This window comes from Aotus nancymaae, unplaced genomic scaffold (assembly GCF_030222135.1).
Source record: "Aotus nancymaae isolate 86718 unplaced genomic scaffold, 86718_ANA_hifiasm-v0.15.2.pri h1tg000043l, whole genome shotgun sequence".
NCBI lineage: Eukaryota > Metazoa > Chordata > Mammalia > Primates > Aotidae > Aotus > Aotus nancymaae.
Window position 1 is genome coordinate 13,416,210 of NW_026988457.1, and position 17,394 is coordinate 13,433,603.

A 17,394-nucleotide genomic window follows, 5' to 3' on the forward strand; every position below is an offset into this window, starting at 1 on the left:
CTATTCTCTGTCTTTATGGATTTGCTGATTCTGGATCTTTCATATAAATGGAATCATACAATATGTTTCCTTCTGTTTCTGGCTTCTTTCACTTAATATGCCCAAGAATCATCTATGTTATAGTGTGCATCAGAACTCTATTTTTTAATGGACAAATAAGATTCCATTGCATTGATTTTGACCTTTGGCTCATTCTATTCGTCAGCTGATGAGCATTCATTTTTTTCTCCCTTTTGTCGGTTATGAATAATGCTTCTGTGAACATTGGTATACCAGGTTTTTCTGCACATATGTTTCCAATACTCCTGGTTATATACCTAGAGTAGAATTGCTGGGTCATACGGTATCTTGGTTAACTTTCTGAAGAACACAAAACTGTTTTCTTGTCAGGTGTGGCGGCTTATGCCTCTCATTCCAGCACTTTGGGAGGCCGAGGCAGGTAGATCACCTGAGGTCGGGAGTTTGAGACCAGCCTGATCAACATGGAGAAACCCCGTCTCTACTAAAAATACAAAATTACTCCATTTTGGTGGCGCATGCCTGTAATCCCAGCTACTCTGGAGGCTGAGGCCGGAGAATTGCTTGAACCCTGGAGGCAGAAATTATGGTGAGCGGAGATCATGCCATTGCACTCCAGCCTGGGCAACAAGAGTGAAAGTCTGTCTAAAAAAAGAAAAAAAAATGTATTACAGAGCAGCTGTACCATTTTGCACTTCTACCAGCAGGTATGAGAATTTCAGTTTTTCCGTATCATTGGCATCCTTGCTTTCGTCTTTTTTGAATTTTCATGTCAAAGGGGTAATGTTCCAATGAGGTGGTAACAAGGCTTGAGGAAGGCACTAATGCGTGAAACCCCAGTCATCATGCTTATGAACTACAAAAGGTTCTGCTTTTGTTTTTTATTGTAGCATCCAAGAAGGTATAGAGTGGTTATCTCATTGTGGTTTCATTTGCATTTCCCTAATGTGTCGAGTATCTTTTCATGTGCTTGTTGGTCATTTGTCTATCTTGTTTGACCGAATGTCTGTTCAAATCTTTTCTCAATTTTTCAGTTGGGTTGTCTTTTTATTGTTGAATTGTATCAGTTCTTTACATATTCTAGACATGTCGCTTATCAGCTATATGATTTACAAATATTTCCTCCCCGTGTGTGAGTTGCTTTTTTACTTTTTTTTTCACTCACATTATATAGGTTGTTGTTATCATTTGAAGCACAAAACTTTAATTTTGGTTAAGTCTAATTTATCTATTTTTTTCTTTTGTTGTACTAGTGATTGTTGTTTAAAAAATAAATGCCCTGTACATCAAGCTGTTTACATAGAGTGTACTCTGAAATAGGTGAGATAAAAAAAGTCCTGATTGTGGGAATTTTCAGTGAACTGTTAGGTCAACTAGTGATAATTCTCTGGGAATGGGCCTTTTTGGACTTCAAATCTGTTTTTTTCTCTTCAGTGGCTGCTAAGCTCTGGTTTCCACAGCTACTATAGATGTGAAGCTGTTGAATTTCAAGGCTTCCATGGAGCTGGGGAGAGATGTATAGGATTAGAGCAAGTTAAAATACCACAGACTTTCTGTTCTTACTGAGATTCAGCTGTTTTTCTTAGATAAACATTCCTTGGAATGTGGCAAGCCTTTAATTAATTTCCACAATTCTAGTAAGTTTATGTCAACAGTTTTTGCTAATGTCCTCATTGCTTGTATGGAGGAGCAGATTTTTGGTGGGACATTACTGTACCATTCGGAATGTCTACTGATATACTGATAACTTGGATAAATCTCAAAAGAATTATGCTGAGTGAAAACATGACCTCAAAAGGTTACATACAGTATGATTCCATTAATATGACTTTTTTTCTTTGAGACAGGGTCTTGCTCTGTCACCCAGGGTGGAGTGCAGCAGTGCAATCATAGCTCACTGTAACCTCAAACTCCTGGCCTCAAGTGATCCTCCTGCCTCAACCTCCCAAGTAGCTAGACCTGCAGGCACATGCCACCACATCTGGCTTTTTTTTTTTTTTTTTTTTGAGATGGAGTCTCGCTCTGTCACTAGGCTGGAGTGCAGTGGTGCAATCTCAGTTCACTGCAACCTCCGCCTCCTGGGTTCAAGTGATCTCCTGCCTCAGCCTCCCAAGTAGTTGGGACAACAGGCACGTACCACCACGCCCAGCTAATTTTTGTATTTTTAGTAGAGATGGGGTTTCACCATGTTGGCCAGGATGGCCTTGAACTCTTGACCTCGTGATCTGCCCGTCTTGGCCTTCCAAAGTGCTGGGATTACAGGAATGAGCCACTGCACCTGGCCATACCTGGCTAATTTTTAAAATTTTTTGTAGAGATGGGGTCTTGCTATGTTGTCAAGGCTGATTTGGAACTCCTGACCATATGTGATCCTCCCGCCTCAACCTTCCAAAGCACTGGGATTACAGGCATGAGTCACTATGCCCAGCCTATATAACAAATTTAAAGTGACAAAAATAGAGATGAATTACAGATTAGGGGTTGACCAGGGAGATGAGGAGAGAAAAGCCCTTGGCAATAAAAGCATGGCACTGACAGGGTGTGGTGGCTCATGTCTGTAATTCCGGCACTTTGAGAGGCTGAGGTGGGCGGATCACCTGAGGTCAGGAATTTGAGATCAGCCTGACCAACATGGATAAACCTTGTCTCTACTAAAAGTACACAATTAGCCAGGTGTGGTGGCAAATGCCTGTAATCCCAGCTATCCAGGAGGCTGAGACAGGAAAATTGCTTGAATCCTGGAGGCGGAGATTGCGGTGAGCCAAGATTGTACCATTGCACTCCAGCCTGAGCAATAAGAGCGAAACTCTGTCTAAGAAAAAAGAAGCATGGCACAAGGGATATTTGTGATAGAACTATTTCTATATCTTGACTATGTTGATGGTCTCATGAATCTACACGTTAATAAACTTCATAGAATTAAATATGCACATACCAAATGCATGTGTGTATAAGTGGTAAAATGTGAATTTTAATGATTTGTATCAATGTCATTTTCTTGGTTGTGATATTTTACTATAGTTGTGCAAGATGTTACCATTGGGAAAAACAAGTGAAGGATATATGGGATCTCTGTATTATTTCTTGCAACTACATATGAACTTAATCTCAATTTTTTTTAAAAAAAAAGAAAAAGGAATATCATAATGGAAATTATATAAGGAAAATTATATTACATAGTTGAGAGAAGCAATTATTCAAAATATTCTCTGGCAGCTGTTTTGAGGTTTTTACAAATACCCAAAATGATACTGTAAATATATCTTGAATATATTAATACTAGGATACCCTGATTAAGATAAAGACAGCACAAGAACTGGGAAAGCAACTAAGTTCTGAATAGATTATTATGGCTAATGAGCTGGGCTTCTATAGAGGGGCAGATAAGTAGATTACTTTGTATACCACTGCAAAAATGATTCAGGCACAGAAAACGCTGTGTAGCCTAACTTTTGTGAGGTACCCCTTCCTAAAACATGAAATTTCATATATGTGATTCATTTAGAATTGCAGAACCGTGGGTATTTCAACAAGTATAGTCATGAATGACTCTGCAATAAGCTAAACAAGACAAAGCTCCACCAAGATGCTTGGAACATGGTAGAACTGAGTTAAAACTGAATATGGTGTATTTCTCATCCCTCATATAACTAAAAATAAAAAATCATATAGATATATAGATATATTTTAGAGACAGGGTCTCACTCTGTTGCTCAGGCAGGAGTGCAATGGCATGATCAAAGCTCATTGCAGCCTCAAACTCATGGGCTCAAGTGATCCTCTCTATTCAGCCTCCCAAGTAGCTAGGACAACAGGCGTGTACAACCACATCTAATTTTTTTTTTTTTTTTTTTTTTTTTTTTTGAGACAGAGTCTCACTCCGTCACCAGGCGCCAGGCTGGAGTGCAGTGGCGCGACCTCGGCTCACTGCAACCTCCGCCTCCCGGTTCAAGCAATTCTCCTGCCTCAGCCTCCTGAGTAGCTGGGATTATAGGCGCACACCATAACGCCCGGCTAATTTTTTGTATTTTTAGTAGAGACAGTATCACCATGGTGGCCAGGATGGTCTAGATCTCTTGACCTCGTGATCCGCCCACCTCGGCCTCCCAAAGTGATGGGATTACAAGTGTGAGCCACCGCGCCCAGCCCACACCTAATTTTTTAAAAAAATGTTTATTGCCCAGGCGCAGTGGCTCACACCTGTAATCCCAGCAGTTTGGGAGGCCGAGGTGGGCAGATCACGAGGTCAAGAGATCGAGACCATCCTGGCCAACATGGTGAAACCCCGTCTCTACTAAAAATACAAAAAAATGGGCGTGGTGGCGCTCGCCTGTAGTCCCGGCTACTCAGGAGGCTGAGGCAGGAGAATCGCTTGAAACTGGAAAACGGAAGTTGGAATGAGCCAGGATCGTGCCACTGCACTCCAGCCTGGCAATACAGAGAGTCTCCGTCTCAATTTTTTAATTTTGTAGAGGCAGGGTCTCACTATGTTGCCGAGGCTTGTCTTGAACGCCTGGCCTCAAGCAATCCTGCCTAGGCCTCCCAAAGTGCTGGGATTACAGGCATAAGCCACCATACACTACAAATGGCATATTCTGGTATCTAAAATCTTATTTAATCTGAAGAAATTTCAAGATACTGCTCATAAAATGTGTCCCCAGCATGCTATTCCAAAGACTTCAACTTAATTTTGTCATATTTACTTTCAAGGCAAAATGAAAACCTTCTATGGTGATAAAATGTTTTATCTATGGTAAGATTTGAGGATTTCATGTATTTAGAGGAATTCTTGTTTTAGATATATTATTATTATGTGTTCATCAAAAAGATGTGAAATCCATTAAAGCCTCACTTCCACAGATCTCATTTTAAACATAAGGTATGCCTCCCCTTTCTCCAAATCATCTGGGTTTCCTAACAAGCTGTTCAGTTGGCTGATTCTAGTTTTCTGTCATTTCTCCCTACTTTTTTTTTTTTTTTTTTTTTTTTGAGACGGAGTCTCTCTGTCACCCAGGCTGGAGTGCAGTGGCATGATCTCAACTCACTGCAACCTCCGCCTCCTGGGTTCAAACAGTTCTCCTGCCTCAGCCTCCTGTGTAGCCATGCTGCCACACCCAGCTAATTTTTTGTATTTTAGTAGAGACAGGGTTTCACTGTGTTGCCCAGGCTGGTCTGAAACTCCTGACCTCAGGCAATCCACCTGTCTCAGCCTCCCAACATTTCTCCCTTCCTTAACATTGGCAAACAGCTGACATGGGAAAAAGAAAGGACCTGAGTTCTTAGAAAATTGTAAACTGGCTACACAGATATTAAGAGTCTTTGATCACAGATCTCAAGCATTATTATCAGCATGGTAACTTTAAGGTTGATTCCAGCTGTAATTAAATATCTTATGATAGTAAACACACTAAGGCTTTTGAAAAATTTAGATTGCATTTTGAAATAAATATGACATGATATCTTTACATTTTTACTGTATAAATTGTTCAGATTTAGAAATGATTTTATTGCTCCTTAAGCATTCATTCTGTTCTTATTCAGTGAATACGCAGAACATAGGTAGTATTTGGGAAAGTACACCTTATTATTACCTTGATACATTAATATCATTACTGTGAATTTAAATATAAAAATAATTCAATATTTATTAAATTAGCTAAATGCTCTCATTGAGATCACTATCTGAACTGACATGGTGAAAATAAAATACTAAAAATAATATAGATACTAAATAGAATACTAAAATATAAGCATAATATTATACTAAAATTAATACTGTGTTTTAATATTTAAAAACTTACCACTGAAGGATTTGGTTGGGTTTTATTTTCAATTAAAGTCAATTTTTAATACTTTTTCTCCATTGTTTTAAGATGACTTTTAGTCGAGCTCTCTCTTGATTCAGAGTTCTGAATGAGGAGTCCAGAAATTCCAGACCACGTGCCCTAAGTTGCATCAAGACTAGATTAGAAGACCAAATAAATCTCAAACAGAACAATAGGCCACGCTTGGAGGCTCATGCCTGTAATCCCAGCACTTTGGGAGGCTGAGGCAGGCTGATCCCTTGAGCTTAGGAGTTTGAGACCAGACTGGGCAACATGGTGAAATCCTGTCTCTACAAAAAATACAAAAAAAAAAAAAAATAGTGATTTTTACTTTCTGAGTCCTAAGTTTAAGGAGGTGCTACTCAGCAGGCGAGAGTGTGAACTTCAAAGTGCCTTCATTTAAGAGACAGGAAACACAATTCTAATTCCGCTTTTATCAACTAGCAGTATAAGTCTTGGTAAATTAAAGTTCCTTGGGTTTATATAAGAAAGCTGGGCGCTACCAGGGAGGTTCAGGCTGCAGTAAGCTGTGATCACACCACTAGAGACCAGCCTGGGCAACAGAGTGAGACCCTGTCTCAATTAAAAAAGAAAAAAAGAAAGGAAGAAAACTGGGCTCTAATATTCTATGATTCTAACTGACAAAAAATCAAGATCAACTTATGATGAAGCACAATATACAGAAATTCAAGCTACTTAAGGATTATGTAAAAACATAAATTTATATTATATGTATCTTATATTGTTAAGATCTAAAATATGAACAGTTCTATTTTATAGTAACCCTTCTAGTCTTAAATGTTTTTTCAGCTCTGTTCAAGGTTCTTTGATTGGTGTTATGAGAGCTATTAAGATGAAGTAGACCCTATTTCCTGATCTCAGGAAGCTTACCAATTAGTAGGTTCACCCTCTCCTCAAGCACCCTTGCCCATGGGGGTCCCCTTTCAGCAGAAAATCTTGCATTCTAATTCAAATAAAGAAAACATTAGAGGTAAGTTACCTGAAGTCCAAAGCCATACCCAGGAACTCATCTCCATCTATATCAACCCTTCCCTTCTGTCATAGCTGCAGCTTAAATCAGAGGTAGGCCAAAGCCCTGTGATATGGGACAGCAAATACATCTACTAATATTTCCAAATCTAGACTCCTGTGTTCCCAAATCCATTAAACAGCAGCACCATCCATTTAGTCAACTGTGACGACAACTGCTAATTGTACTGTCATCCATTCTCCTCTGTTTTAGTAATAGAGCTTCTGGGATATGGGATAAGTGAGAAGGCTAAGCTAGAAGGTTACCAGAGGAGAAGACAAGGGGATTGGAAAAAAAATGGGAAAAAGGGTGAAAACCCTGGGCACCCTGGAGGCTTAATTTCTGCTACTCCTAGGAATACTAGACTGAAATATAACTTAATAGCAAATATATAAGAAGTGTTCATGTCTCTCTGTGTGTTAAAGGTATGCAGGGGCACATTTGTTTATTATAAAATCATTATTTTATAATAATGATTTTATAAAAATCATGACATGAAATGAAATTTAACTTTTGGCTGTGAATTTAATCTGGAAGAATTGTAGGGAGCTCTGAAATGGCCATGATAATAATAATGCCTGCATGACATTGTGAACTACCTGCATTTGAATACAGAAAACTGGACCTGTTTATATTAAAATATATTAGTTTATTAATACCTATTTATTAATAGAGCTCCCTGAGTTTTAGCTAGGCACATAGCTATCCATTTAGTGACAATATTTCCCAGTTCATCTTGCAACTGAGCATGGTGATATGATTAAAGTTCTCCCCAATAATAAAATAGCAAAAGTGATATAAAAGGCCTTTAAAATGAAAAGATTTTTTGCCTTCCATTTCCTCTTTCCCCTTTTTCACAGGGTGGAAACAGATACAGGTCCAGTGAATGTGCTTTGCCTATGAGGACAGACAACTCAATGGGAGTTGGGAGGATAAACAATAAAAGAACCTGGGCCCATGAACAACCCTGAGGGGCAGACTGAATGTTTACAAAAAAGTTTCTACCTTACATTCCAGGGCCTCTTTGATATGGAAGTTTGGCCTATACTCTAACACGACATCCAAGCAAGAAACTTGGGAAATCACTTATAGGCCTTCCTTTCTTATACTCCTTAAAGCTCCCTCCTCTTCCTGTATATCTCCAAACATACAATTATAGGTTCAGATCAATTTAACTGACTTATCTGTTCTGTCCCCATAAATTGCCCCTGTTGAGAACCACAGTATATCAGTGTCTGGACTACAGCAACATCCCTTTAAATGTCTTCTTGCTGGCACAGTCTTGCACTGTTAATACATTCAGAAGGGTCTCAATAAAACAAATCCAATTTCGTCAAATCCCTATTTTAAAATTCTCAATGAATTCACAGTGTATGCAAAAAAATCAAAAAGTCAAACTCTTTAACATCATGTAAGACCTTCAAGAGCTGATGCCTACCAACTTTTCCCAGCTTGTTCTTATGTCAAGCTTCCCCTTCCATCCTAGGATCAGGTTACATCAAAATATATGCTGTACTCTGAACAGTCCCACCTCTGCAACTCTACTGTCTCTGTAGAATCTGCCACAATAGGAACTATAACCTTTATTGAGGTTATTTGCTTACCTATTGGTCTTCCTCAACATTTTCCAACTTTATCTATTACAAGTGATCAAACTTGGCTATTCAGAGTCCTAGAACCCACAGGGAATTTTCTGCCAGAGATCTCATAAAATATTGCCGCTTTCCACTGGGTGTTAAAAATAATTAATATTCAAATTATTAATATAGAGAAGCATACCAGAGGGGTTTCTAAGTTGGTACACTGCAGGTCTTGGGATTGCTGGCAGTCATTTTAGCTGTCAGGTGATAAAAATCTAGCCTGACAGATGATGTAGTAGAGATTGCTGTTTATATCCCAATGTTCTTTCTTAGCATTCTTCAAGAAGGAACCACTGAATTTTAACTGGATATATGTTGACAGAATAAAGACTACTTCTTCCTTATAGCTAGGTGTGGCCATGTAGTTAAGATCTGGCCAAAGTCATGTGACTAGAAGTGACATGTACAATTCCCCTTATAGGACAGGCTCATGCCCTCCCATCTCTCCCATCCTGATGGCTGGAATGTGAACATGAGGGTAAACCACCTTGGACCATGTGAAACAGGGTAACACCCCAAGGGCAGTAGAATAGGAAGAAAAACAAGCCTGGGTCTCAGATGAGTTTGTAGATCAGGATCCGCATAAAAGTCTGGACTTTTATATGAGAAACCCATTTAAAGATCTATGAGGTCTCTCTTACATACAACCAACTTATATGCTAACTAATACATAAAGTGAGAGAGAACCTCGTCTTATGATACAGTCTCTGTACTGAGAAAGCCTTGAAAACATTGACACTCTGGATCAGGCTGTGCCTTGAAATGACAACCACTGCTATTTGCTAGGTTCCCCAAAATTAACAAATAATTTGTCCCTAAAAGAATATTCTTAAGGTATGGCGGGTCCAAGTAGCCAAAATTGCTTTGGCAGTGACAGTGTAAAAGAACTCCATTGGAGAGACTCCCCATAGAGTAGGAGAAAAGGTCTCAGATATGGAAGGAAAAATATGCAACACTATCTCTTCCCTACCTGGCTCTGTGCCTTGGACCATGTTGAGTCCACAAGGGTAAAGTGAGAAACAGAAGCTGTTGGCAAAGGTCTAGGTGACAAAATAGCCCAGAGTTAAGAAAAGGGCTGAAAACCTATTGCCCATAAGGTACTCCTCTAAAATTTGGCAACTTCTCTGAACGGTCCCTTTTTGTTGTTGTTTTTCATTTAAAAATGTGTTTGTATATACTTAATTCACTCTGTGGTCCTCAAATAGATTATTAATTCATTCTCTTGGGATTGCTTGTTATATTTGCTATAACAAATATTCTTTTAGAATTAGTTGTAAAGAGGAAACAGTGTTGAAGTTTCAAATAGATATGGGAAGCAGAGATTTGATGAGAGGATATTTACATTCTGGCTATCAGATTTTTGGATTTCAAAGACCAGTCGACTTTTTTTTAGTGTTTAGGGGACTGACATAAGGCTGAAAATTTTTTACATTTCCAATTTATGAACAATAAAACAAATTTAATAGAATAATTTTTGTTTTACAATTCATTAATTGTGTTTTGTAGTTTTTCACTTCAGCACAAGTGGTAAAAATGACATCAGGCAAAGCACTGGTTCCTGGTTTAATGAGCAGGGGGTAACAAATTGATTATATTTTTTACTACATTTACTATAGATCCCTTTTAGGTACATACACTTTTCCAACCACTTGTTTTCCTATTTATGAAGAGACAATGAACTTTTGCTCCTTAGATATATTTATAATAAAGAGCCATGATGTCAGTAGTTTTAAACATCTGAACCATGTATTTTTCTTTAAATCCTAATATTTACACAGCCTTCTTGGGCAATAATCGTTATCACTTACATTTGTGTAACATTTAAGATTCAAGGGTTTCATATACATTAGTGCACTTTGTCCTTTGAGTAGTTTATATTTCATTACTCATTCTTGCATTAATCATAAGGAAATTTGAATTTCAGAAATGTAAACTTTGCCTTTGTTCTGAGGTACGAATTTTCACATTTCTTTCAGATAGTGAACGTATATTATTTCTTTAGCCCTATTTTGGGAATTACTCTTTTACCCTACAAACATTTGAGCTATGTGACTTGTGAAAAATGCTAATTTCTTTTTGTAGATATGTTCTTGAGACCTTGTCACAAGAGTTTTTTACCCTGGATGTGTGGATGAACTTCAGAAATGTCATTATACCCTTAAAATCATGAAAATATGAACATATGCATTTTCCTGAAGAATGGGTCAAAAGTTTTCATCATATTCTCTATTAAGATCCAGGCACCAAAACAGAAAAACACTGCTCAACTAGAGGAGACATGAAGGGGCTATTATAACTTAAACTAAATCCTAAAACTAAATTTAAACAAGTTATTTGCTAAATTAGTCTTCTATTTTACTTTTTTGAAAACAATTACTTATTGTTTGAATTTAAAAGCATATGAAATAAAGCTAAATCTTACCAATGGCAGTCCTACAAATGACATTATAGTGAGCATTTGTTAAACGATGTACTGATTAATTGGAAAACTTACAAAAGGGTTCTTGTCATGAAGATATTTCAACACTGCTAGTTCACTGCACAGCGAGAATTTTATACATTTAGCAGAACCACTGAATCAGAAAGTCAGGAAACCTGGGTTCTAATACCAGTTTTATTTATAACTAATCATGTACAAATAACTTATCTATGAAATAATGGCTAACATCTACTCCTTAATTCACAAATATATCACAAAACCAAAATCCCTTCCAAAGAAAACCTCACTGTAAACCAAGTCATTCCCACTATGTAGGCTAGGCTTTAATTCAAAGGTTGAGAAAGACAAATTGGAACATTTGTCTTGTGTTTATCAGTTGCATTTTTTAATTCTGCAGATGGATAATCTGGTTGAGATAGGCATTGCCATCTCTCAATTTTTGCAAAACAAAAAGCTACCAACAAGAAGTTAATGGTGAAGAAAAATTTGGCTCAAAAATAACACAATTGAGAAATAGCTTCGTATTAAGTGCAGTACTTATAACATCCCTGATGTCAAATGAACAAAATTTATTCTTAGGTCACTAAAGCATGTTTACCCTTTTGAAGAAACATATACTGCTAGGGCAGGCATATTACTTCACTAGAAGTAAACAGGAAGGTCTTGTAGATTGTTCAAATGGCCAATCAAAATGACTGAGAAACATTATTGTGCTTTGTTTTGTTTCTTTATCCTTTCTCTTTCCTTTTTATTCTTCAAAAATTCAGTTCCCCATCCTAGACCAGACTGTCCTCTGCCAGGCTGTAAGAAAAGTTAGCATTCTGTCACTAGAGAATAAACATAGAAGAGGAATTAGCATGTTATTGAATAAAGAATCAGGAAGATAATTCTAATTGGATATAGAAAAATTTATACACCATAAACATCTGTATATGTACACCATTTATCATATATATGTATTGTGACAACCATATGTATTAATAAACCTTCAAAAGGTAAGCACCTATATTTCCTGTAATTAACAATGTCAGTTTTGTGCAATTTAGTCTATATTTATGGACTTTCCCTTACATATGGTGACAAAGAGACTGAAACATGGTTCACAGAGAAACACAGAACATATACAAATCTCATAATTAAAAAAACCATGTATACCACTGTTAAGGGAAATATTTTAGAGGAAACATACTTTCACTACTGGCCCCAAATGCCATCATCCATTAAGGTTGTTCAGTGTCAACTTTTCATACAAAAATACTTTCAAGCTGATAATTAAGAACATTTACAGTGACTTACAAAATGGACAATATTCCAATGCTACACAAAACAGTTCTATAATACACAGCTTAAAGTTTTAAAGTTCTTTGCTGGCACTTGATTTTTTTTATAGCTGATAGACACGATAACTACTGATCTGAGTAAAATACTGTTTTTAGCTTATATGTATGTTCTAAACCATATTACCTCACAAAAACAGTAAAGAATAAAACACTTTCTGTTGAAGAATCCTTTAGGACAAACACCAAACCTATACAGCCAAAATATTTTACGGAGGCAAATAAACATTTTAAGACAAGCCATGACCAATGGATAAAAATTCACATTACCCAATTATATGTTCAGGAATTGTTCCTCTGACTCAATAAAGCATGTATTGGGCATAGATTAAAAATACAAATGTAAAAAGCAAGTTACTTTTTGTTGTGTTTTGGTTTGGTTTAGAAGGGTGTGGAATTCTGATTTTTTTTTCTTTTTTTTTACTTTCTGTGAGCTTGTGAGGCCATTCTGCAATTATCAAAATGAAATCACTATTCAATAACCTTAACATACATATATCCAATTTTTTTCTTTGTAGAAGAAAACCAAAATAATTTTACAAACTATATATTTAACTTAGAATATAAAGAAAAGTTTTGAAGGAAAGTACTCATCCTTCAAAACCCCATCAACAATTCCTAGTCCAGTTTTCTATTACACAAATTTAAAAGATAAAATCTTTGTGGCACTAAAGAAAACTTAAAAATTAACGTAACACTGAATTAATCAAAAAATAAGCACACTAATCAAAACAATCCACTGTGGAATGAATATCTGAAGCAGGAAAAAACCTACCAACCATCCCAATCAATTATATAGTTCTTGTTTGCATATTTTAATTTTGGACTTTTAGCACAGTAAATTATTAAACAGGTTGATTTCATGGACTGTTTAAACCCTGGAGTATTTCAAAATATTACCCTTTCTAAACCAAATCTGTGGTTGTAATCAACTTTTTTTTCCAAGAAAAAGAAAGGATATCTTTTTAACATACATTCCATAGCAGTAGAAACATCTTAGTGTCTCAAAGTACTATTTACAAAGAACCCTGCTGATCCTGTGCATTTCGCTGAGGTGCTACTTGCACCCAGACTTCATCATCTGAAAAAGAACTTGAACTTCCTGACTCAGAGTCCAGTTCACTGAATCCATCTAAGTCCCATTCAGTACTAGACTCACTCCGTGCATCATCTTCCTCAGTGATGAAACTCTGACCAGGTTCAAGGCAGGAAGGATAAACTCGAGCACAAAGGCAAATAAAGCCAGAGTCAAACTGCAAAAGGCCTAACATGGTACCTATATTAATCCACTGATCTTCCCTAGTATCATACTCATACACTGTCACTCGGTTCTTTTTCCACTGTGGAGTTGTAGAAGTGATGAGCAGCAACTTTTGGTCATGATTGACAATCTGGTAGTTGTGGGTTTCTGAATCCAAAGGAATATTACTAATCCGCCTCCATTCTCCCCTAGCTGGGTTGTAGACCTTCATGACTGGGATGTCACATATACAATAGATTTCATCATTGAAGACACATGCTTCCTGAAAGTCACTGCGTTTAAGAGAAGCACAGTTTAGCCACATATTGTGGCTAGGATCATAGCAGAGCATGCGCTTACTGTTGACAGCATAAAGATAGTTCTGAACCACTATGAGTTCAAAGGAATAGAAGGAATGAGGGACAGGAGCCACCAATGCCCACTGGTTCCTCTGAACACTGTAGCATTCCACTTCCTTCAATTTAACTCCAGTAATAGGGTCTCGTCCCCCCAAAATGTAGATGTAGCCATTGAGATATGCCACATCCATGCCCTCGCGACACAGCAAGCGATCTGCAAGTTGCTGCCAACTATTCTGAGCTGGTTTATACACCCAGAGGTCTCTCCTGGGCTGGGCAGCTAGATAGATGTCATGGTCTGGGGAGACACAGACAGCTGAGGAGGTGATAGCCTTAGTGTGAGCAATGCTGGTTAAAGGTGATGGCATTGTGTAAATGTCCCCTGAGTAAGGGTCATAGCAGAGAAAGGGATCTCTGGGGTGTCCAAAGAAGATCACCATCTCCTTGGCACACATACCCAGCCTCTGAGGTGGATTTTCTGCTGCAGGTACAACAGAGTTGCTGCTGCTACTGCTGCTGCTGCTGCTGCTGCTGCTGTTTGGCACTGGCACCAGAGACTTATACAACAGGTCACCATAGCGCATCTGCAGGGCCCCTTCAATAACGTCCAGGCAGTACTTCTTCACTATGGGCTTGGTCAGCAGCCCTTCTAAGTAGTCCTGATCTTCTTCAGTGAAGTGCATCCAGCGCACGCACTTGAAGACTTCTGCAGCACTGGGACCCCCGCTCTTTGGGAGCAGCCTCCAGCCACTGCACTGCTACATGACATACAGTCCGCTCACTCTCTATGTCCAGACTATCCAGGCGCAGAACAGCCAGCAGCTGGGCCAGGGTCAGATCTGCTAGAGTCTCCTCCCGAATCGAACCCATTCGGCTGAGCTGCTTGAAGTTGTGAGCTATATAGGACTGGGCCTGAGATCGCAGCTTGTGATGGTCAAAGGCGTCTGCAAACTTGAGGATGGCGGTGCAGTTGGTCAGATCAAGACGTCGGGCTAAGAAGGAGGCACAGGCTTCCCGCACATACTCCAGCTGTAGCATGTCAGAGGCCGCGTACAGGCGCTGCACGTTGGCCTCACTGAGAGACACACGACCCGTGTAGCAGTAGTCGACCAACACCTCAAAGGACTCGGCGTCCACATCGTGTATGGTCACGCTGGCCTGCTGGCTCTCGTACATGCCACCTGTGAACATGCTCTTGAAGTAGGGACACGCAGCTGCTAGCACGTTGCGGTTGCAGGAAAAGAGGCGACCCGTGCCAGGCCCGCTGCCAGGCGTTACCACCTCGATGGTCACATCACACAGCAGCCGCGCATCGTAGAAAGACTTGAGCTGTGCCAGCAGGGCTGCAGAATGAGCCGTGTCCTTTAGTTCCTCTGGACCCGTGAAAAAGGCCGAAACCGAGGGCTTGGAAATCCTCTTGGGCCGCCTCCCACCGCGGGGACTGGCGAGGCGGCGAGAGCGCGGGGCGTCCTCCCGGGACTGCATGGTGGAGATGGCGACGGGCGCTGAAGGTGAGAACGGCTGCAGAACCCGGCTCTGGCTCCTCCTCACCTTTCCCTCGCTAACGCTAAGACAAGCCGCTTCCTGGAACAGACGGCGGCACGGACCTTACTCCTGAATTCTACCCTACCTCGCGGTGAGGCCTCCCTTTATCACGTAACAGTGGGTGACTCACCGTCTCTCACTTCCGCGCCCTTTCTCCGCCTCTGCTCGCCTCCACAGGACCCGCTGGCTTGGAGCCGCGGAAGCCCCACTGCCGCGCTGGCGATCCCGCTAGGCGCCCAGGAGAACTACCTTTCCCGGATTGCCTTTCGCGCCCCTAGGCCTGCTGGGGCTCTCGAAAGACCGGGCCAAGACCGAGGAAAGAAACCGCTTTGCATGTTGGGAGTAGTAGTTTGTGTAATATCGCGAGCTTTCCTTTCATTGACTGCTTTAACAGAAGTAGAAATTAATACTCCTGGATTTGATGGTGAAGAACGAGGTCTCACTATTGTTGCCAGGCTGGTCTCGAACTCCTGGGGGCTCAAATGATCCTCCTCCTTCGGCCTCTCAAAGTGCTGGGATTACAGGCGTGAGCCACTGCGCCCTGCCAATATTTCATAGGGTTTTGTGGGGTTGAATGATACGTTACATAGGATGCTTAGATACGTGTATTTTTTGATTAGAAGAATAATTAATAAATCACTACCCCGTGCCTAGAATGTAGTCAATAATTGTTAGATTCTCTTTTATAATTTATAAGTGAGGCACCTACTAATTTGAAACCAAGTATTTTTTTAAAACTGCAAAATGTTACAAAACTTTCAGTTTTTAATTTTAATTTTTTTGAGAGGTTCTGAAGAGTATTAATATTTTCAATATTAAATGATATATATTGGTCTCATTTAACAAGGATGTCTTAAATGACTAGGTTGAGGTCCTAAAGAACAGTATTAATAGATGGCCTCAAATATGCAAATTGGGCATATACAAATAGATGATTTGCTGCTCTCACTTTCATCTCTGGGGAGCAAGAGTATTTTCATTAAGCTCCAAATATAAGTGTTTTCAAATTGTCTAATACAGCCTCTTTCACTGCCATTCTACAAATCAGTTAACAGATTCTGCAATTGCTTTCGTAAAGGAGTTTTAGAGAGAATTTTAACTCAAAATATTTCAACAAACAGACTTTGTTCTGTACAAAAGCACATGATTCTCAGACTTCAGCATTCATACATGCCCTGACATTCCTTGAATTAATATACAGTATAGTCTGTGCTTTACAAAACTATTTTATATATGCATTGATCAACAGCTAAATCATCAAAACCAAGTATTAGAGATTTGAGGCAGGAAAATAGGGTCTGGAGGCAGGGAACATAAAGCCGATTCACACTTCAGCTATAACAGGAAATATCCTCTCCATAGGGTGTATGCCAAGTAAATGACTGTAACTTTACTTCATTCTCTTCATTTACATAGGGTGTACACCAAGTAACCAATGGAATCCTCTAGAGGGTATTTAAACCTCCAGAAATTCTGTAACAGGGCCCTTGAGCCCCAATGGAGTGTACTTTCATTTTCAATAAATCTCTGCTTTTGTTGTTTCATTCTATCCTTGCTTTGTTTATGTGTTTTGTCCAATTCTTTGTTCGAAACGCCAAGAACTTGGGCACCCCGCACTGGCAACAGATAGACTTTTTAAGATAACTTTTATTTAAAAAACAGTGACTGCTCCTGGTGCTAGTTTGTTGTTACCATAGCCAAATAAAGAAAATCATCAGTATTACAATGCATGTGTGGATAACACATTACAAGAGAATAACTTTCAAATTGTTTTTCTCTTGGCTGAAGAGTGTCCGCTGGAAATATTCTAGGGTAGACACATTAAGTTAGCCTCTGGGCTCCAATATCTCCTCTGTAAATAAAAAGAGATGTTAGATGTCCCTCAGTTACACCAGAGATAATTAAGTCAGTCATTGCCAGTAACACCGATTGTTTCCTCACTTGCAGTGAACACCAGCTG

At 39.2% G+C, this 17,394-nt stretch overlaps 1 protein-coding gene and 1 pseudogene across 1 annotated transcript; both read right to left on the reverse strand.

Annotated features, from left to right (window-relative positions):
* Nucleotides 1-788: 788 nt before the first annotated feature.
* Nucleotides 789-886, reverse strand: LOC135268835 (small nucleolar RNA U13; annotated as a pseudogene).
* Nucleotides 887-11,106: 10,220 nt separating this feature from the next.
* On the reverse strand, nt 11,107-15,671 carry KBTBD7 (kelch repeat and BTB domain containing 7). The gene is given in 2 exon segments (XM_012476791.3): nt 11,107-14,611; nt 14,613-15,671. Coding segments are annotated over 2 exon segments (2,067 nt in total). The 5' UTR covers nt 15,375-15,671; the 3' UTR covers nt 11,107-13,306.
* Nucleotides 15,672-17,394: the final 1,723 nt, after the last annotated feature.